This window comes from Pongo pygmaeus, chromosome 21 (genome assembly GCF_028885625.2).
Source record: "Pongo pygmaeus isolate AG05252 chromosome 21, NHGRI_mPonPyg2-v2.0_pri, whole genome shotgun sequence".
Taxonomy (NCBI): Eukaryota; Metazoa; Chordata; class Mammalia; order Primates; family Hominidae; genus Pongo; species Pongo pygmaeus.
Genome location: NC_072394.2, coordinates 65120927 through 65142313, shown reverse-complemented (window position 1 = coordinate 65142313; position 21387 = coordinate 65120927). Strand labels below are relative to the sequence as shown.

At 62.9% G+C, this 21387-nt stretch overlaps 1 protein-coding gene across 2 annotated transcripts; it reads left to right on the top strand.

The window, feature by feature from the left end:
* The first annotated feature begins 62 nt into the window (after nt 1-62).
* RBBP8NL (RBBP8 N-terminal like) lies at nt 63-18627 on the top strand. 2 transcript variants are annotated; one of them, XM_054467410.1, is made up of 14 exons: nt 63-283; nt 9601-9744; nt 10875-10917; nt 11552-11647; nt 11999-12111; nt 12635-12707; nt 12926-13083; nt 13211-13293; nt 13572-13738; nt 14302-15037; nt 15314-15458; nt 15958-16028; nt 16105-16237; nt 17865-18627. In XM_054467410.1, the coding sequence occupies exons 2-14, from the start codon at nt 9684-9686 to the stop codon at nt 17981-17983; spliced, it is 1998 nt and encodes a 665-aa protein (XP_054323385.1). In that variant the 5' UTR covers nt 63-283; nt 9601-9683; the 3' UTR covers nt 17984-18627. The 2 variants fall into 2 exon arrangements, with proteins under 2 accessions (XP_054323385.1, XP_054323383.1); XM_054467408.1 differs by lacking the exon at nt 63-283 and adding an exon at nt 4238-4902.
* The last annotated feature ends 2760 nt before the right edge of the window (nt 18628-21387 follow it).

Here is a 21387-nt window from a genome sequence, read left to right as displayed (position 1 = left end):
TCACAGTGATTATGAGGAAACAATCCCGACTCTATGTGGCTTCAGACCCAACCTGTCCGGCCACTTTCTGCGAGATGGCAGAACCCGCCTGGCGGCTCGGGGCCGTCTCTGCCTCCTTTCTGCTCCTGGCTGGGAGAATCGAAAACCTGTCAAGCGGGTTTGGCCAAAATCCTGTCTTGTTGCCCTGTGCAGGTTCACACCCCGCTCACTTCTCTCTCCCTGTGGAGAGCGTGGGGGACTCCGCACAGAGGTCGACGGAGGTTGAGGCAGGGCCAGGAGCCATGTGAGTACCCGGGACCCCAGGGCCAGGACACTCAAGCAGCCGGGTGGGCTGGGATCCCTGGCTGGGGTGCTCACCAGGGAGGCTGGAGGCCCAGCTTGGGCTCCCACAAGGAGGGCCGCGGGGGTGGGTGGGACTGGACGTCTTCCCTAAGGGGTGGCACAAGGCTGCTCCTGGTCCAGGGACCTAGCCACGGAGAGAGCTCAGTGGGCATTCCCGGCAGGAGCTGGGTGCAAAGAGGCCAGGCCTAGTCTGGCACCAGGGCCCAGGAAGTGTCCGTGGTCTGCTGAGGGGCATCAGGGACAGGCTGGTGGCCTCGCCCTTCACCCTGGGCCTGTCCCCCCCCACCATCCAGGTTCACAAGAGGATAAGCGGGCGCAGCCTCAGGGGTGAGGGTGGTGCAGGGGTGCAGCACCCGCAGCTGGGCACTGAGCAGGGGACTCCTCTGCTGCTGTGTCTGTGGGGAAGCAGCCACAAAGGCGGGCCTTGCTCAACCCCCTCCCCCACAGGCCAGGCCTCAGGGAGCCAGCCGGCAGGGCAGGAGAGCAGCCCGGCCCACCTCCACCTCCGGGAGGGAGTCAGGTTGCAGGGCTGCTGTGCCTGAGCTGCAGGGACACCTCGGCTGGCTCCTCTGTGCATGTGTGCACACGAGTGCACAGGGGGCACGTGCATGTGGGGTACACGAGTGCATGTGCACACACAACATGCGTGTGCAGCTGTCCCGGGGCCCCTGCGGCGGTATGCGCACAGCAGGAGAGGGTGGCTGTGGCGGACATGCGTGTGCAGCTGTCCCGGGGCCCCTGCGGCGGTGTGTGCACAGGAGCCTGGGTCAGGACTCACCACCACCATCTGTTCTACAGTCAGAGAAACTGAGGCACAGCCAGACAAGCGACCTGGCCGAAGTCTCCATGGGAGAGGCTTTGCCCATTACCACAGAGGGTGGGAGGAGACTCTGAGGCCATGTCCAGGTCCAAATCTTGCTCCACTTGCACATCTCTGATCTGCTTCAAGCCTCAGTGTCCAAACCTGTAGAGTGAGACAATCAGCACTTCCTCCAAGGCCAGGTGGGCCCCGGCCACATGTGTGTGCCCAGCCTAGCTATGCAGTGGGTGCTCCACGGGGGCAGCCAGGAGGTGGACGGGGGCAGCCAGGAGGTGGACGGGGGCAGGGGAATCCCTTGGGGAGAAGCGGGTCAAGGTGCAGAGGGCATGGCTCTGAGCTTGGCTTCCTCAGCAAAGCTGCAGGATGGTTTCAGGGCCCATGCAAGTGGGAAAAAGCCTGGGCGTGGTGCTTGGCACAGAGCAGTATGTGATCAACAGCAGCCACTGCCACTGCTACTGCCACTGCCACTGCCGCTGCCACTGCTACTGCTACTGCTACTGCCACTGCTATGCCACTGCTACTGCTACTGCTGGTGCCACAGCTATGTCACTGCCACTGTTACTGCCACTGCCACTGCTGGTGCCACTGCTATGCCACTGCCACTGCTACTGCTACTGCCTGCCACTGCCACTGCTACTGCCACTGCCACTGCTACTGCTACTGCTAGTGCCACTGCTATGTCACTGCCACTGCTACTGCCACTGCCACTGCCACTGCTGGTGCCACTGCTATGCCACTGCCACTGCTACTGCTACTGCCGCTGCCACTGCCACTGCTACTGCTAGTGCCACTGCTATGCCACTGCCACTGCTAGTGCCACTGCTATGCCACTGCCACTGCTAGTGCCACTGCTATGCCACTGCCACTGCTACTGCTACTGCCTGCCACTGCCACTGCTACTGCCGCTGCCACTGCTACTGTCACTGCCACTGCTACTGCTAGTGCCACTGCCACTGCTACTGCCACTGCTATGCCACTGCTACTGCTACTGCTAGTGCCACTGCCACTGCTACTGCCACTGCCACTGCTACTGCTAGTGCCACTGCCACTGCCACTGCCACTGCTACTGCTAGTGCCACTGCCACTGCCACTGCTACTACCACTGCCAATGTGACTGCTACTGCCACTGTGACTGCTACTACCACTGCTACTGCCACTGCCACTGCTACTGCTAGTGCCACTACCACTGCTACTGCCACTGCTAGTGCCACTGCTATGTCACTGCCACTGCTGGTGCCACTGCTATGCCACTGCCACTGCTACTGCTACTGCCTCACTGCCACTGCTACTGCTGCTGCCACTGCTACTGCCACTGCCACTGCTACTGCTACTGCCACTGCTATGCCACTGCCACTGCTACTGCTACTGCCTGCCACTGCCACTGCTACTGTCACTGCCACTGCTACTGCCACTACTACTGCTACTGCCACTGCCACTGCTACTGCTACTGCTAGTGCCACTGCTACTGCCACTGCCACTGCTGGTGCCACTGCTATGCCACTGCCACTGCTACTGCTACTGCCTGCCACTGCTACTGCTGCTGCCACTGCCACTGCTACTGCTACTGCTAGTGCCACTGCTATGCCACTGCCACTGCTATGCCACTGCCACTGCTACTGCTACTGCCTGCCACTGCCACTGCTACTGCCGCTGCCACTGCTACTGTCACTGCCACTGCTACTGCTAGTGCCACTGCCACTGCTAATGCCACTGCCACTGTGACTGCTACTGCCACTGCTACTGCCACTGCCACTGCCACTGCTAGTGTCACTGCCACTGCCACTGCTACTTCCACTGCTAGTGCCACTGCTATGTCACTGCCACTGCCACTGCTGGTGCCACTGCTATGCCACTGCTACTGCCACTGCCACTGCTAGTGCCACTGCTATGCCACTGCCACTGCTACGCCACTGCCACTGCTACTGCCACTTCCACTGCTACTGCTGCTGCCACTGCCACTGCTACTGCTAGTGCTAGTGCCACTGCTATGCCACTGCCACTGCTAGTGCCACTGCTATGCCACTGCCACTGCTACTGCTACTGCCTGCCACTGCCACTGCTACTGCCGCTGCCACTGCTACTGTCACTGCCACTGCTACTGCTAGTGCCACTGCCACTGCTACTGCCACTGCTATGCCACTGCTACTGCTACTGCTAGTGCCACTTCCACTGCTACTGCCACTGCCACTGCCACTGCTACTGCTAGTGCCACTGCCACTGCTAGTTCCACTGCTAGTGCCACTGCTATGTCACTGCCACTGCCACTGCTGGTGCCACTGCTATGCCACTGCCACTGCTACTGCTACTGCCTGCCACTGCCACTGTTACTGCCGCTGCCACTGTTACTGCCACTGCCACTGCTACTGCTAGTGCCACTGCTATGCCACTGCCACTGCTACTGCTACTGCCTGCCACTGCCACTGCTACTGTCGCTGCCACTGCTACTGCCACTACTACTGCTACTGCCACTGCCACTGCTACTGCTGCTGCCACTGCCACTGCTACTGCTACTGCTAGTGCCACTGCTATGCCACTGCCACTGCTACTGCCACTGCCACTGCTAGTGCCACTGCTATGCCGCTGCCACTGCTATGCCACTGCCACTGCTACTGCCACTGCTACTGCCGCTTCCACTGCTACTGCCACTGCCACTGCTACCGCTAGTGCCACTGCTATGCCACTGCCACTGCTACTGCCACTGCCACTGCTACTGTTGTGGCCTTCACCGTTGCTCCTGGATAGGTGGGCAGTCAGTCAGATGGACGTACGGACATCCCAGGCCTCAGAGACGGAGGGTACCAGTGTCCAGCTCCGCACTCCTGCCCCGAAGGGCCTGCTGGGGGGCGGTGGCTGGGGTGAAGAGCAGCCAGCCTGGCAGACGTCCTTGGGGCACTGGTGCCCAGGTGGCTTCTCTGGTTGAGTGCCCTGGGAGAGGCAGGGAGCCTGGTGATGCCCCAGATGCCTCCTGCTCAGACAGCAGAGAAGCTAAGGGGGCCCAGCCTCCCAGAGGACAGGGTAAGAACAGGCATCACTGTGGGTTTTGCCACTCGGCCAGACAATGTCCAGTCCTGCCAGGGCCATGGCTGGGCCTGTGATCCCCTGGCCCGTGTGTGGGAGGCAGGTGGCATCTCCCCTGGGTGCAGCCACAGAGATGCCGTGAGCCCACTGGAGTCCGTAGTGAGCAGCCGTCCAAGGATAAGTGTCATCACTGTCAGAAGCCGGACCTCTGCCCTGAGTGTGGGGAGGGCTGCGTCTTCCTGCACAAGACCTTTGTGGCAATGGGACTTGACCTTGTCCAAGCACAGAGGGTCCTGCCGTCAGCACTGCTGGACACCTGGGGTCCCACATGAGGGAGGCGCAGGTCATGAGGGAGGTGCAGGTGAACTCGGGGTCTCCCTCGGCTGCTCACTGAGCGCTCCCGTCTACAGAGCTCCCGGCCGCACAGGCATTACCTGTGAGGAGCTTCTAAGCAGCCTGATACAGGGGCGGGGGTGCTGTCACCCCCAGGTGAGGAAACAGGCTCAAAGAGGAAAAGCAACTTGCCCAAGGCCGCATAGAGAGCAGAAACGGGTCCGAGAGCCCCACCAGGGCTGTTGACTGGGAAGCCCACACCTTTACCCTCCACCCAGACTGACTCTCCAGCCAGCACCCTTCAGGAATGCGACCCCTGCCCCACCCCAGCCAGCTCAGCGGGTGGTGGGGGGTGCACCCTCTCTGCTGGGGCTCTGAGAACCCATGAGGTAGGATTAACAACAGCAAACCTCTGCCCCCTCTGAGTGGCCACTCCAGAGAGCCCTGGGAGGGTGGGTGGAGACCCTAGGAGGGCACGTGCGGGCTCTGGGGGGCCTCCCTGGGTGAGGACATGAGGTGGAAGGTGGTCTGCCAGCCTCAGGCTCCCCATGGAGGGCTCTCCTGTGCCCTGTCCGGGGGATCAGAGGCACCCATTTATTGGATGGGCTCTGTTCCATTCTGGTGAGAGCAGCACGTCGCCCCTTGGGTTTAAGGAGCAGTCCCCCGAAGGCAAAGGTGCTGGCACCAGTAGCACCTCACTGCAGGAGGCGGAGCTGCGGGCCTGGGTTAGCCGAAGCCCAGCCCGGCTCTCACTAGCTTTGACTGTGGGCAAGACCCCACCTCTGGGTCATGTTCTCAGTGGCAAAATGGAGCAGAGGGCAAGGCATGGTGGGGTGAGAGTGGTGTCGGGGGGGACAGACATGCGCCCCTCACACCTGCCCGTCCCATGGCCCAGCTGCAAGCAGCAGGTAGGAGAGAGGCTCACTAGCCTGCCCTCCCCTTACCCCACTCCTTCCTGGGGGCTCAGCACCCACAGAGACCCTCCAGCCTGGACTCCCAGAGTGGGAGGGCTGGGCGTGGGAGGAGTGGCTGAGGGTGACCCTGGACCAGAGCTCAGCTCTCTCATCCCAGCCCTGTGAAGCCCCCCATAAGCCTCAGCCCAGCCCCTCCCCACCCCGGCAGGCTTGCTCCCCCATCACAGCCCCACTGCAGCCCCCACCCAGGCCTGGAGGAGACCCTCCTTCCGAGTTCCCCCAGCCCCAGCACCCCTAGCTGCCTTTGGCAAGCCCAACAAACCCAGAGAGGGCTGATTCAGGAAGAAAAAGCCAGCCCCACTGACCCCGCTGCTGACCCCTGGCTCAAGGCTGCGGGCACGGGTCTGGGTGAATTTCTACAATCCTGGTTCATTTCTTCTCCCCAAAAGCACCAGGGCTTGCACCTTCCCTCCACCTCCCATCCCTTCCCCGGAGCTCTCCAGCGCTCTAAGAGTGCTGCAGGTGGTTTGGGGCACAGAAAGGATCCTGTGAGTGGGAGGCACGGCAGAAGCTCCGTCTCGGCCTCTGCACCACAGTGACCTCACTGGGAAGGAAGCCCACCTCTCACGTGGACCCCGGAGACCTCTCCTAGGCCCGCAGGCACCATGGGCTCCCTTGGGCGGCTCCTTTATGGGCGTCGGCCCAGCCCACATGGCAGATGCTGGGGACCAGGGAAGAGTGGCCTGTTGGGCGGGTCCGGGTGGAATTTCAGGAGCTGCAGCTCAGCCCCCTCCTAGTCCTCCTCAGCTGCTTGAGCCTAGGGAGGCCCCGGCTCTGACACCTTCCTCCCAGGGGCCCCTTGGCCAGGAAAAGCCAGCGCAGCTGGGTGCACCAGAGCCATGGGGAAGATGCCCCAGTCCACACAGGCAGAGCATGCAGGACCCACAGCCCCAGGAGCCGGGCACAACCCAGATCCCACTTCCCACTGGGTGACTGAGATGGGAGGCTTGATCTGTTTGAGCCTCAGTTTCCCCATCTGGAGCGGGGTCTTCGTGGTGTGGTCAAGATTCCGTGGGCTGTCAGGAAGGTCTCAGTGCGTGTGGAGTTCGGGAAACGGGGTCAAAACCACAGATGCCGGCCACGCGACCTGCTTCCGGCAGGCTCCATGCTGTCCCCACCTCTGGAGCTCGGTGTCCTGTTGGACCCCTTCACCAGCAAAGACATCCCTCCCAGGGAGCTCTGGCTCCCTCCCAGCCTCCCGCCAGAAAAGCCCCAAGTCTTCCTAGTCCGAGGATCCCTCACCCACCCAACACAGAGCCACCGACTGCCATCCCCACTCCCTCCGAGGGTGGCTGGAGGCCCCAAAGCCCAAGCGGGTCTGTGGACTGAGCCTCTGCAGCCCAGCATCCTGGTGCTCCACCCTCCACGCAGCCCCACCAGCCCTGTCAGGGGCCCCTGGGGACGCTGCAGCCACCCCCGAACACAGGCCACACTCTGTCCCACACCCCTTGCTGCCCCACCAGTCTCGGCACTAATGCTTCATCACAGGGCTCGGCGGGAGTTAGGAGAGTCTCCTTCCAAGTGGCTCCAGTCACCATTCCCACCCCAGGCCCCATCCCCACCCCAGTCGCCATCCCCACCCCAGTCGCAATCCCCACCACAGGCCTCATCCTCACCCCAGTCGCCAGCCCCACCCCAGGCCCCATCCCTACCCCAGGCCCCGTCCCCACCCCAGTCCCCGTCCCCACCCCAGTCCCCATCCCCACCCCAGTCCCCATCCCCACCCCAGGCCCCATGGCCTCTCTCGGGGTCCCAAGGTGCCTGCCACCCTGAGTTAGAGGCACCCCAGCCCCATCCCCAAAGACGCTCACCACCCGACTTCCAGGGCCCCAGGGCAAGTGCCTCTTTCTGTGTTCAATGCACCCTCAAGCCTGGCTTAGGTGGTTTGGCCTGGCTTGGGAGGTTTGGCCACGCTGGGATGGGCATGGGGCTGGGTGGCTGCCATATTCCACCCGTCATGGGATGGGGTTAGGGGGTCCTGTTCGGGATGGTTCTGTAGAATGCTGTTGCGGACGGGACCCTCGCGTGGGCATCTCCAGGCTGACCTTTGAGAACCCAGATGCAGCCATGGCTGTTCCCCTCTGTAATCCACTTGGGCTGGGCTGGCCGTGGCGAGGCCTTGGGCATGGCCTCCAGCTGCCAGCCCGAAGTTGGATTTTGAGCAGAGTGGTGCACATCTGAGCAGAGACCAGAGCTTCCCAGGGATGGCCACCCTGGAAAGTGGTCCTGGAGGAGATGGGGGGAGGCAGGGGGTTCAGGGGAGGTTGAGCAGGAGGCCAAGCAGGGAGGTGGCCGACACAGTTGTTCAGGTGATGCACCAGTGGTTCCACAGTAGGTTGGGTATGCACACACACAGCACACACATGCACACTGGCTTGGGCACGCACACACAGGGCAAAAACACATGCACACACACATGCACACTGGCTTGGGCGTGCACACACAGCAAACACACATGCACACTGGCTCGGGCGTGCACACAAGGCACACACCCACACACTGGCTCGGGCATGCACACACATGGCATGGCACACACACATGCACACTGGCTTGGGTGTGCACACACAGCACACACACAGGCATACTGGCTATCATGCACATACACGGCACACACATGCACACTGGCTCGGGCGTGCACACACACGGCAAACACACACACTCCCCCACCCGACCGAGTGAAGCACAAGCCACCCAGTGAAGAAGTCTGAACTGCAGTGGTTTGTGTGTCACAAACACTGGTTTGCAGAAGCACAGCCACTTGACCAGTATCCCAACCTCCCAGGCCTGGAGGCCAGTCTGTGGGAGGAGGGGGAAGGGTCAAGGGAGGACAGACAGTCACAACACCCCCAGGCTCACTTCGCCCAGCCCTGCCTGGGAGCTCTCCAGGTCACTGGGAATTTGGAAAGGCCTGGGAGGGTTTGAGGATGAGTGCTCCAGCCCAGGTGCCCAGGCCCAGCCTGCAAAGGCCCCACGGCCCCTTAATTCTGGCCTTAGTCCGTGAGACCACAAGATACCCACTGCCTACCAAGGACCTCCTGCGACCTGCGGGTAGGGGAGGCAGGCAGGGAGGGAGGGGGCCTGTGACCTCTTCAGAGTAGCTCCTACCCCTTCCTGGAAGCTTCCAGCCTCTGCGTGTGGGAGCTGCTTCCGGGCAGAGGGGGCTGCTGTGGCTGTGTGTGTTTCCGTGTACCTGCAACTGCATGTGTAGCTGTGTCTCTATGTCTGCACAGATTTGTTGTCAGCATGTGTCTGCATGTACCCATGTCTATGTGTCTCTGTGTGTTGTGTGTGGGCATCCCTATCTGTGTACATATGTGTTGTATGTGTATATCTCTGGGTGTGTGCCTGTGTGTTGTGTGTACACATGCTGTGTGTGTGCGCATCTGTCTTTGTGCATGTGTGTTATGTGTGTAAGTGCTCTGTGTGTGTCTTTTGCATATATGTGCATGTGTGTTGTGTGTACATGTTATCTGTGTGTGTATGTGTGTGTGTGCCTATGTGACAGGATTGAAGCTGCCACGGCATTGGAGGGGGACAGAGATCCCAGGAGGGAACTGAGTACAGGGCTCTGGTGAGAGGGAAGGAGGTGCTGTGACGGTGGTGTTGGGGCCGGGGTGTGTATAGTGGCATGGTCAGGTCTGTGGGCTCTTGCTGGTGAGGTCTGACTCCCATCTTCACAGCTGGGCAGGTGCCGCCAGCACCATCCAGCTCTCGCCAGGCTTCCCTGTCCCTCCATTGAGGTGCCAGGGGAAGGGCTTATATGGGGACAGGCCAGGCACTGATGGGCTGGATACTTGGGAAGAACGGGGTGGCTCAGAGGTGGCGGCACTCACCCCAGATGCTCCCTGGCCCCTCCAGCCCCTCCCACACGGCAGCCAGCACCCTGCCCTCTGGCCCCCGGCCACATATGTGTGGGAGGAAGCCACACAATGTTATTATCTCTGTGCCTGCCCGTGGGGTTCCAGAGCCTCCAGCCCACCTCCCATGAGTAGCCCCTACAGCATGGCGTGGGGTCTGCTCCACACAGACACAAGGAGCCCCAATCCTCTCCTGGACTCCACAGCCCACAAGCCCTTCCTGAGTGGATCCCTGTCCCCTCTTCCTCCTCTTCAGGATGGACACAGAGGGTCAGTAGAGGCTGCAGGCGTCTCCACAACCCCAGCGCAGAGGGGCCCGGGCCAGGGCCACAGGGAGCCATGGAGAGCTTCATGGAGTCGCTGAACAGGCTGAAGGAGATCCACGAGAAGGAAGTCCTGGGTGAGGGGCCAGGGACAGATGCCGGGCTAGGGAGGGGTCTCCACAGCCCTCACCTAAGGGTCAGGGCAGGCCACTGTGCAACCACGATCACCTCCAATTCCCACCAAGTCAGAGGATGGACCCCGTCTTTTTGGCCCAGGCAGGGGAGTCCTGACCCAAGGCCCAGAGCTACAACGTGGCCAGACACCCTGCCTGGGCCCCACGAGTGCTGACCTCAAGCTGGGATATCCTCGAACCACTCCCAGAGTGTGACCCCGAGGGGGAGGGGCACTTTCGAGGGTTGCCACCAACACCTTATGGCCACCTGCCACCCGCAGACCCCATGCTTTGTTCTCCCGTGGGCCGGCCTCCCGCCTGGCAGAAAGAAGTGCCCACCCCGGCCGGCCTGCTGAGCTCACCAGGGCAGAAACAGCCACTTCCAGAAACAGGAGCTTATGGCTCTCTGGACCCATCCGGAACATGTCAAGGCGCTGAGCTGCAACTATTCTCTTCCTTCTAGGACACGCCCCAGGCCCCACCCCTGTCCACTTCCCCCACGAGGGACAGGGCCACAGCCCCCACACCACCCCCAGTCCAGTCCCAGGGCCAGCACCTCCCCGTGGTCTTTCCACTGAGCACCCGCACCCACCTGGAGGTCCAAGGACCCGGCTGCCTCCTAGGCAGCCCAGAGAGGTGGGGCTGCTGGGGCTAGCCAGGCCCAGGTTGGATCCCTAAGATATGGCAAGGAGAAGGTCTGGTGGGGTCTGCCCCAGAAGCTCATCTTATTTCAACACTAGCTATGACACACACACACACACACATACACACACACAAAATGGCCCCTCGGTCCCTCTGCCTTTCACAGGTGGCTGGTCACTTGTGGCACCGGGGTCCCTGCTCACCCCCACACACCCCCAGACAGATGCCAGAGGCAGAGACCCCAGGGGAAGCAACCGATGCTGGGCCAAGACTACTGAGCTTCAGGCAGCCCCGTGCCTGGGCACAGACAGGGGCTCACCTGGCAGGGCTCCCCCAGGGGGTGCAGGGGACAGGAGTGCCACATTGTGGCTCTGCCCAGACCCCGTGGTGGGGACGCTGAAGGTGAAGCAGTAGCTGGGCCTGACCCCCCGCCCCTCTGCTCGCTCCCCCAGGCCTGCAGAACAAGCTTCTGGAACTGAACTCAGAGAGGTGTCGGTGAGTCAGGCCAAGCAGGGCCCCTCCCCGCAGGGGCCACACTGGCCATTTCATCCCCCTGAAGCCCCAGTGTGCCAGCACTGCCACCATCCTATGGTGCAGAAGGGAAACTGAGGCTCAGTGTGGGGGCAGGGGGGAGTCACTTGTCCAAGGTCACACGGTGAGCAGGCAATGAAGCCAGGACTTGAACCCAGTTGCATGGGCCTCCCAAGGGCAGGGCAAGCCCCCTACTCGGGGCGTCTCCCACCCCAGGATCATGATCAGAATAACAACAATACATTCATGGTGAGCTGGGGTCATGTCTGGTCATACGCTGGCAGGCGGGCAGGCTCCCTGCATTCCGGCTTATAGACCTGGCTGTAGTTCTGCCTGTGCCACGGCACTAAAGTGGTGCGTGGACAGGACAGACGTCACAGAGGAGCATGCACATGACTGGGGGGGCACCGGGTTAGGCGTTGCCCCCACAGGGCCCATTTCAAGGGCAAGTCCCCACAGTTGGGGGCACTGAGCAGGATCCAGCCCCAGACCAAGGCTGCAGGTGCCGAATGGCGCTGCCCCCCCAGGCTGGATGATGGGGACAGCGTGTGGCTTCCTGGATGGAACAGGAGCCCACCTTAGCTGTTTCCCACCACAGGGACGCCCAGAGGATCGAGGAGCTCTTCTCCAAGAACCACCAGCTCCGGGAACAGCAGAAGACACTGAAGGAGAACCTGCGGGTGCTGGAGAACAGGTGGGCCTGGGAGGACGCCTTGCAGTACGGCCAGGACCGGTGGGCTCAGGGGAGGCGGAGTTGACAGGGCTCCTCGGAGAATGAGTTTGGGAAACTCCAGGATAAACTGAACCAGGAAGGTTTCTCCACTGCAGGACATCTCAGAGCCTTAAGTAAATTGCATTTTCAAGATTTCTCCCCCAACTCAGGGGAACATGGGACACCTAGCCCACGGGGTGGGAAGAGGCCTGGGGCTCTACGGAATAGTTTGGGAAGGGCAGGGGCACTTCCCAGCAGTGGGGCGGTGAGTGTCCCAGGCCCTCTGTGGCTTCCGTGCCATCCCTCAGACCCCCTGTGTCCCCGTCCCTGCAGGCTGCGGGCCGGCCTGTGCGACCGCTGCATGGTCACCCAGGAGCTGGCCAGGAAGCGGCAGCAGGAGTTCGAGAGCTCCCACCTGCAGAACCTGCAGCGCATCTTCATCATCAGTGAGCCCCACCCACCAGACAGCCGGGGTCCTCTCCCACGGGGCCAGGCGACCCCAGGGCCTATTCAGCCCATGTAGGGGGATGGGGAAAGGAGGCAGGGTAATCGGCCCCACACCACTGCGGGAACCTCACAACCCAGTCTACAGACAAACACAAAGCCCCCAGCTGGCGCTGGTGTGGCCCTCCCTCAACACAGTCTCCCTCCCCTGGGCTGGGGGCATCCCTGCCCCCACTGGGCGTGACCTCCTTCCTGTGATGCAGAAGGTCCTGCAGTGCTGAGGTCCCAGTGGCCCTCCTGATGACCAAGGGCAAGCCCCCTTCCCTTGACGCCGGCGCTGCTCATTCAACAGCATCCAATCAGCCACACACGCAGCCAGCATCCACGGCTCACCTGCTGCCTGCCAGGCCCTGGGCTATGTGCTGGGGGCACTGCTGAAGGGCTTCCCTGGTGCTGTGACAACCCCACCCCTGCCCCTGTCCCCCCCAACCCCCTGGCTGCTTTGCTAATCAGTGCCTTTTGCAGCCAACGAGATGAACGGGCTGAAGGAAGAGAACGAGACCTTGAAGGAGGAAGTGAAGCGGCTTCGGGGCCTGGGGTGAGTGGGAAAGGGTCCCAGGGCTCAGACACCCAACTCCCCAGCACCCACCAAGCAGCACTCAGCACACGTCCCTGGGGGAACCGCCCATGGAGGGCTCTCACGCGGTGTCGGGACAGCTGCGTACCCTGGGGTCACCCAGGAGTGGGCCCAGCTTTTCTGATCATCTCTTGAGATGTTGCTCTCCCTCACCCTCCCTGTCTTTGCCTCCCCTCCAGAGATAGGCCCAAGCCCCTGGCCAAGGAGGGCACCTCGGACCCCCCCTCACCCCTGCTGCTCCCCTCTCCTGGTGGCTGGAAGACCATCACAGAGAAGCCACCGGGAGCCCACGAGGAGGCTGAGGAAGACCACCAGGGCGTGGGCCTACGGGAAGAAGGTGCTGTGGGGATCGGGTGAGGCTGGGAGGCTGGGCCCCCACAGGACCAGGGATCCTCCCCCTGGGGTTGGGCCGCCGCCCCTCTGAGCACCTCCCAAGCTCTTGCCCCTGGCTTCTCCTCCCACAGAAAAGCCAGCAGGGCACAGGACATCTCCAGTGGCCAAAATCTCCCCAGGGGCCACCCTGCCTGAGTCGCGAGCCCCAGACATGGTAAGGGCAGGGACCTGGAGCCCACCACGTGCAGCTGGGCCAGTGCAGGCAGGAGGCTGGAGGCAGCTGCACCTGCAGTATGCCACCCTCTCATGCGCCTCACCTCAAATGTGCCCCTCCTTCGTCCCGGGCAGGAGCCACTGCGCTCCATTTGGCGTGGGTGGGGGCGCAGCTCAGCAGTGAGCAGGGGCAGAGTGGGAGCAGCCCAGGGCAGGCAGCAGAGGCTACGGCAGAGGCCACGCATGCGCCCGCCCAGGCTGACCCACCCATCCTCACAGAGCCCCCAGCGCATCTCCAACCAGCTGCACGGGACCATAGCTGTGGTGCGGCCTGGGTCCCAGGCTTGCCCTGCTGACCGTGGCCCCGCCAACGGGACGCCCCCACCACTGCCCGCCAGGAGCAGCCCACCCAGCCCAGCGTATGAGCGTGGCCTCTCTCTGGACAGGTGCCCGCCTGCCCCACCCCCACCCAGAGTAGCCTCAGATGAGCTCCTCTCTCAGCTCCTCGCCCCAGGGCAGTCCCTATGATTATCCCTCACAGCCCGACCTTCTCTGGCTTGGCTTTTTCTGGGCACTCAGCCTGGAGCAAAGTTCCCACGTGGACACCTCCAGAGTGGCCAGGCCTGGGGCATGGGGGCAGGGGATGGGGACATTGTCTGAGAACAAGTAGGGTGTGGAGGGTGGACAGGTGGCTAGGACCCTCCAGGTGAGGAGCAGGGGGCTGATGTCCCTGCCAAGAAGACACGGAGGCCTCGGCATCTGGCCCCACCTTGGAGCCCAGACCGAAGGCCACCTCTGGCCGGGTCCACACAGCATGGCCTCCAGAGCCGGGGGCTGAGCCTCCCCTCCCTCCGCTACCTGCCATGGGACCCATGCAGCTTGCTGCACCTCTCTGGACCTCAGTTTCCTCGCCTGTGGAGTGGGTGCCTGTCGTCTCTCCCTCTCAGGGCTCGCTGGGACGGTCACGGCTCCACACAGCCATGGTCATTCGGCTTCTCCTCCCTCACAGCTTCCTGCGGGCCTCCCGGCCCTCCGCCATGACCCATGAGGCGCTGAAGCACTCCCCGAAGTTGGACCGGCTCTGCCTCCTAAACCGCCCCCTGTCCCTGCACCTTCAGAGCTCCCGCAGCAGCCCCCTGGCCCCTGCTGCAGTCCCCCGCGACCCCCGGCTCCAGGACCTGAAGGCCGGAGAAGGAGAGGCCTGGGAGGAGCCCACAGAACTGCTGGGGCTGCCCAGTGCCCTGGCGGGCATGCAGGACCTTCGCCTGGAGGGGGCACTGCACCTGCTCCTGGCCCAGCAGCAGCTGCGGGCTCGGGCCAGGGCAGGCAGTGTCAGGCCAAGGGGCCAGCCCACACCCGGGGAGATGCTGCCCTCCACACCAGTCGGCTCAGACTCTGAGGGCCCCGAGAGTGAGGGGGCCAGGGCAGCTCTGGCCACAGCAGGCCTGTCTGGAGGGCGGCACACACAGGCTGCAGGCCCGGGCCGCGCCCAGAGGACAGAGGCTGCAGCCACGCAGGACTGTGCCCTAGACAAGCCCCTAGACCTCTCGGAGTGGGGCCGGGCCCGGGGCCAGGACACTCCCAAGCCGGCCGGCCAGCGTGGGTCACTCAGCCCCGCCACTGCCCACACTGCCAGCCCCGAGCCACCCACCCAGTCCGGACCCCTGACTCGAAGTCCCCAGGCACTCAGCAATGGCACCAAGGAGACCAGAGTGCCAGAGCAGGAGGAGGCTTGCACTCCCACGGTAAGGAGCCCGGTCCTGGCTCAGACCCTGTCCTCAGCCTCCACGTCCCCCGCACTGGGCCGGCCTCCAGCCAGACCTCGGGCTGCTCTTTTCCCTCTGCCCACCAAGTTGGTTCCTAGGGAGAAAGCAAGGCTGCTTCATCCACACTATAAAGGGAAAGGCAAGCCCCCCCCACCAGCTGCAGCCTCAAGAGGGGTCCCACCCGCTGTCCAGGGCTGAGTTGGGGGCAGGGAAGTCTCCCAAATAAACTCAAGCCACCTACTTGCCTCCCCCCAGGACCCCTCACGCCCACTTCCAGGGTCCCAGCTCAGCCTGTCCTCTCCAGGCAGGACAGGAGATGAAGACACAGGGAGGCCTCTGCCACCTCCCCACCCACAGCTGCCTCCCCACCCACAGCCGCCTGACCTGGATGGCCACTCAGGTACAGTCAGCACCTGGGGTCAGAGTCCAGCTGGGAGGTGTTTTCCCCACGGGGAGAGAGGGTGGTGGTCAGTGCCCACCTGGAATGGGTGTCTCCAGGCCCAGCTCTGCCCGCCCACCTGACGGGGCAACCCCAGGCTCCAGGGCTTGGCTCTTCCACCTGCAGACACTGGAGGAAGCCGAGGGCCCATCAGGAGCCTCACTAACAACACTCAGTGAGGGGGAAAAGCACCTTAGCAATTAGGGCTGGCAAGCAGGCTGTGAGTGCCCCATCATGCAGCATCCAAGCCAGGGGAGGGCACCCCAACTGATGGGGACACTAGGCCTGGGCCCAAACCCCAGTCTTCCTCCTGTCAGCCAGTGCCCTGGGGCAGGTCACTTGGCCCTCCGTGCCTCAGTTTCCCCATCTGCAGAGTTGGCTCCACCCATCCTAGTCTGGCGGGCTCGGGAGACTCCCGGGGCCACCAGCCTGGCCTGACCCCACACCCTGCATCCTTCAGAGCCCAGCAAGGCTGAAGTGCTGAGACCAGAGTCCGACGAACTGGATGAGACAGACACCCCAGGCAGCGAGGTGGGTCCAGGCCACACACTCGGCAGGACAGGGCCAGGAGGCGATCCTCCTCATGACCACACCCCCTTCTCCCCAGGTGGACCTGAGTTCCCAGGCGGAGGCCACTACCAGCACGACAACCGGGGAGGGGCCTGAGTGCATCTGCGCCCAGGAGCACGCGCAGGGTCTACCACGGAAGAGGAAGCGGACCTCGGAGCCTGGGGACAAAGGTACAGCCGGCATGGGGCAGGTGCAGGGAAGGGGGCGAGGGGAGCCACAGCACCCACCTCTCCCCAGTGCCACCTCTCCTCCTGGCTGCCTGGAGAATGGCAGCCTCAGAATGATGGAGCCAAAAATGAACCTCAACCCTCCCCAAATGAACCCCACAGAGGAGGGCGAGGGCGGCCGGAGTGAGTCCTTCCTGTGCAGCCTCTGACTGTGTAGCCTGGTGTCAGGTCCTTCCAAATCTGAGCCTCAGTCTCCTCGCCTGTAAGGGGGCTGACATTAGAGATCGTAGGAGATTTCAGTGAGAGAAGGAGCCAGAGGACGGTCATTGTCCCCACCATCATCCTGGAGGGAAGGGCGTCCTGGTGCACAGGATAAGCCGCTGCCATGAGGAGCAGATCCCCAGGGCCCCTTGTCCACCTGCAGACAGGGGCAGCGCAGAAGGCACAGCCCTGAGGGGCATGGGGCACATTTGCTCCCCTGGGGAATTGCGGACGGCTCCAGTGTTTGCCAAGGGCAGTGTCCTTGGGCCCAGCTCCTCCCAGTAATGCCGGCAGGAGCCTCGGCCCTGGTCCGAGGGTATCGGGACAACTTTTCACTTCCTGCTCTGGGCTCAATGGCAGCTCCAGCTGGGGTCCAGGAGCCCATGAGAGACTTTGAACACCTGATTGTATGGCCCTGGTTTTTGTCCAGGCAAGGCCCGCAGGCAGCAGGCGGGGTGGTGCCGCCACTATGTGCCATTGTTGCTGGCAGGTGGCCATGGCCTGCGTCTGCCCGGAGCGGCAGTGGAGACCAGCACGGCCCTTATTTGAGGCACTTCCTGCTGAGTGGGTGGAAATGGCCCCGGGGGGTGCAGTCTGTGAACCAGCAAACCCTTGTGCTCCTCCCTGAGCCAGGACCAGGGATGCTGGCAGGGGATCCTGAGAAACTGCTTGTGGTGGTCAGTGAGAGCAGGTCCCTGCCCAGCATGAGCACAGCTCAGCTCCAGAGCCAGCGTCCTCGTGCCTGGTGCCCCAGGAGAATGGGTGCAGCTGTGGCTGCCTGTGAGCCTTACGACCCTGCCCAGCAGGTAGGATCATCACTGTTTGGCTGGTGCAGAAATTGAGGCTGAGAGAGGAGAGGTCACTTGCCCAAGGTCACAGGTCTGGGACCTGTGTCAGGATTCAAACCTGACTCATTCAACTCACAGCCTGAGCTCGCTGTGCCTCAGAGATGGCCTGAGCCCAGCATCTCGGCAGGATCCCCATCCCCGGACCTTTGCAGGGACCAGGCGCCCTTCCCATGTGACCCTAGCCCGGGGGCAGTCCTGCTGAGGCCCGCAGCCAGTGTCAGGCCAGCCAGTATGGCCTGGCTCCCTTCAAGGCATCAAAGGGGCCACTGGGGTCAGCGCCATGTTTGGGGTCACACAATGGGGACAGTGTCCACCCTCCACCCAATTCTGAGGGTTCACCCTCAGATCGGGCTACCCCTGCTCTGGGCACTGGTTTCTGTAGGAACAAGGGTGGCCAGCAAACTTCCCCAAGCACGCAGCTCCCCGTGCCCAGAGGAGACCCAGGAGGCCCCAGGTGAAAGCCAGTGTTGCCTCAAAGGAAGGCACGCAGCTCCGGCCTGACCTCCAGCCACTTCCCATAGCCTCCAAAAAGCCGTCCAGAGGGAGAAGGAAACTGACAGCCACTGAGGGGCCCGGGAGCCCAAGGGACGCCGAGGACCACAGTCCCTCCCCCAACAGCAGCCCCTGGGAGGAGATCTAGCCAGCCTGTACCAGGGTCCACAGCGAGCCTGGGGCAGCCCTCCACCTGCCCACCAGGGCCTGGAGAGGGCACACCATCCAACCAGCAGGCAGCCCCGCACAGAACCCTGGGAGAAGACCTAGCCAGCCTGCACTGAACCCACAGCGAGCCCAGGGCGGCTCTCCGCCTGCTCACCACAGCCTGGAGAGGGCACACCACGCAACCAGCAGGCAGTCCCGAAGAGCCGGTGGCGGGCACATCCTGGCCCACTTCAAGAGGGGCTGGAGGACCGAGAGGGGTCTCAGGCTGGCGATTCACCCCGTCTCTACCCACCTGGGAAATGCTCTTCGGCCCCTCCCACAGCCCAGCACCTGCTCCCCGAGGGGTGTGGGGACCGGAGGGAGTGACCCCTCACTCAGGCTCCAGCCCAGCCCTACCCCGGCTGTGCACTGCAGCCCTTCCCAGGCAGTGCCCACACTCTGGGAGGCAACGGACCACTCGGACCCCCACCCCTGCCCACCAAGCTCCAAGCACAATCTTGGACGCCCCCTCGTGGGCTGACAGCAAACACGTCTGGCAGTGAGGGTGGAGGGAGGCGGTGGGCGGCAGCACCCTCACAGACCGGGTCCCCTGAGTGACAGAGAATAAACACTTGAAGAACCATGCGTGTGTCTGGCAGGGCCGGGTTCAGCTGGGCCTCCACCCGCCCGGGCCCCAGGACACCCCTGACTGTGCCAGGGACTGGAGGTCACTAGTCCCTGGCCTGGCAGCCACAGGGCAGCTCGCCAGGACTCCACCAGGAGCACTCAAGGCTGTCTGCTCCTCGGGGGAGGACGGGTATCAGTCCCTCCCAGCTTCGTGGGAGGAGCTTAAGAAACAGATTCTTGGGCCCAACCCCGGATCCACTGAACCGGGACCTTAGAGGTGGGCCTGGAGTCTGTGTTTTAAGAAGCTCCCGGGGGTAATTCTCCTAAATGTGAAGTTTGAGAACTGCCCCTTACAGGGCAGAGACACTGGGCACTGACACCTCTGCTGGGCATCAGGGAGCGGTGGGCAAAGGAGCAATGGCACCAAGTCATGGCCAGTGTTGGGGGATGGGGAGGAGAGCAGGTGTCCCTGGGAGGTCAAGGCAGGTGGTACCTGCAACCCAAATTTGGGTTCTGAGGGATGAACAGGAGTGTGCCAAGTAGGAAAGGAGCTAGGATGTTCTGGGAAGTTTGCTGAGACCCCAACTCTAGAAAAATGGACAAGGATCAGGCAGAAAGGAAAGGTGGGGGCCACGGAGGAGTGCCAGGGCAAGGGGGAAACTAAGAAGTCAGCCCAAGGGCCAGGCCTGCAGTCAGGAGCATCCAGACAGAGCCCTGCGCTTGACACCTGCTCAGAGTTCAGGGTAAGAGCCAAAGAAAATAAGGAGTGAAACTCATGAGCAGGGCCCTCTGCAGCCAAAGCACCAAGGTGAGCTGGGCGTTTAAAACCACGCATCGCAGGGATGGCAGGACACGGGCCAACGACTGGGCTGGGTGAGGCCTGGGCCAGACTGGGGTGCGGGCCTGACTCAGGGGACACTGCCTCCCACCTGCAGCCTGTGACCTGTCTGCCTGTTGGCCTGAGAGGCCAGAGGGACTGAACTCCCAAGAGGGAAGTCCAGGTGTGTTAAAGGTTGCTTTAATTTCTCCAGAATCACACGAAACAAAAGCCGTGTGTTCCCTACACACCACCTGCAGGCCAGGTTGGCTTTTGGCCACCCATCGACACCCGGGGGAGGGGAGAAGACTGGCAGCGGGAGCCTAGCAAGGGGGTTCACCAGACCCAGGAAGAGACCCCATTCCTTCCTCAGCATTCCTCCTTGTCCCTCAAAGTCTGGCTTAGCGCCAGCAAAGAAGAACTGGCTAGGGCCCCCCCGCTACTGCACAGCCGATCGCCAGGGCCTGGCGCTGCAGCCAGCACGGACAGCTGCCACCTGCCTCCTGCCTCCTGCCCTCCACGCTCACTCGCCCCTTTCTGTTCTCATCTGACACCAGATTCTCTGCAAGCTGCTGGTGTATGGCCCACCCTCCCCTGTCAGGCTCCTCCTCCTGGTGATAGCCAGCAGGGATGGAGGGCCCACTGTGTGCCTGCCCCAGCCTCAGCACCCTACAGCGCTGGTCACACTCACTCCCCACTCACGGGGGCCCCCAGGCACACAAGTCAGCACCCCATTCTGTGGATCCAGAATCCGCAGCCTCCCCTCTGCCGTACCACCCAGCCCCGCGTTCTCCCAGACAGGACAGCTGCCCACCTTCCCCTAGGCCTGGCAGAGGCCTTGGAGGCCAACTTGGAAGGGCGGAGGGAAAGGAAATGGAGGTGCTGCGTGCTGCGTGAGCTCCAGTGGTGGCCCGTGAAGGCCCACAGGAGGGAGCAAGGCAGGTGGGAGGTGGGTAGGGGCCTGAAGGGCAGGGGCCCATGCTAGGGGTGGTGATGAAGACCCTGTCTTGCCCACTCGCCCACTACTTTGTTGGCCATCATGCTGCCTCCCCACACACCAGGTGCTCCTAGGGCCAGTGCTGTGCCTGCCCGTCCCACCGGGTCCCCAGCACCCAGCACAGCAGAAGCTGGGCGCATGTGGGCAGGTGCGGGGTACTGCAGTGCATTTGCGGGCTGACCACTGCATGTGCCTGGCCTCCAGCCACAGCCCGACCCCCTCACTGAGCCAGTTTCATCCTGACAGTACCCTGAGACTGAAATCATTGTCCCCTCTTTAAAGATAAGTAAACCCATGAAAGAAAGCTGGACAGAGCAGGCAGGTGGCATGGAGGTTGGTGCAAGGTCCTGAGTCCCTCCACAAAGATACAGCGGGTTCCCCTCCAGACTGCAGACAGGCTCCCGGGCTCCAGAGGCAGGCCCTGACCATCCCGGTGCCACCGGCTCACAGGTTCTGAAGTCAGGGGCACCTGGGCACAGAGAGAAGACAGGCCTGGGCACAAGGCAGGCTCAAGGTCACTTTGCTACTGCAGGAAGTGCAGGACTCTGCCCGGGGCTTTGATCCCAAGCAGGTGCCTTCTCCACTCAGACCCTCGGTCCCTTCTGTCAACGAAGGAGGCCAAGTGGCACGCGGGCCCTTCCGGGAAGCGGTGGGGCTCCTCCAGGGGCCGCCCTGCGCCCGCTGAAGCGCCGCCCAGACACACCTCCGGACAGGGAAGTGTGCTAGGGCCTCACCCAAGCCGCCCTGGGTCCGGAGGCTTAAAATGCGCTCTCGATGGAGGCTGACCGCGAAGGCCGCCATACAGCAAAAGGAACAGAAGGCCAGAGCCCCGCGGCCGCAGGTCCCAAGACGGGGACTCGAACTGGCGGGGAGGCGCGCAGCTCCCAACTCCCTGCGGCTGCGCCCGACGGCCTCTAGGACCCAGGGGAGCTCCCCGAGCGCGGCACCTCGCTGGCCAATGGGA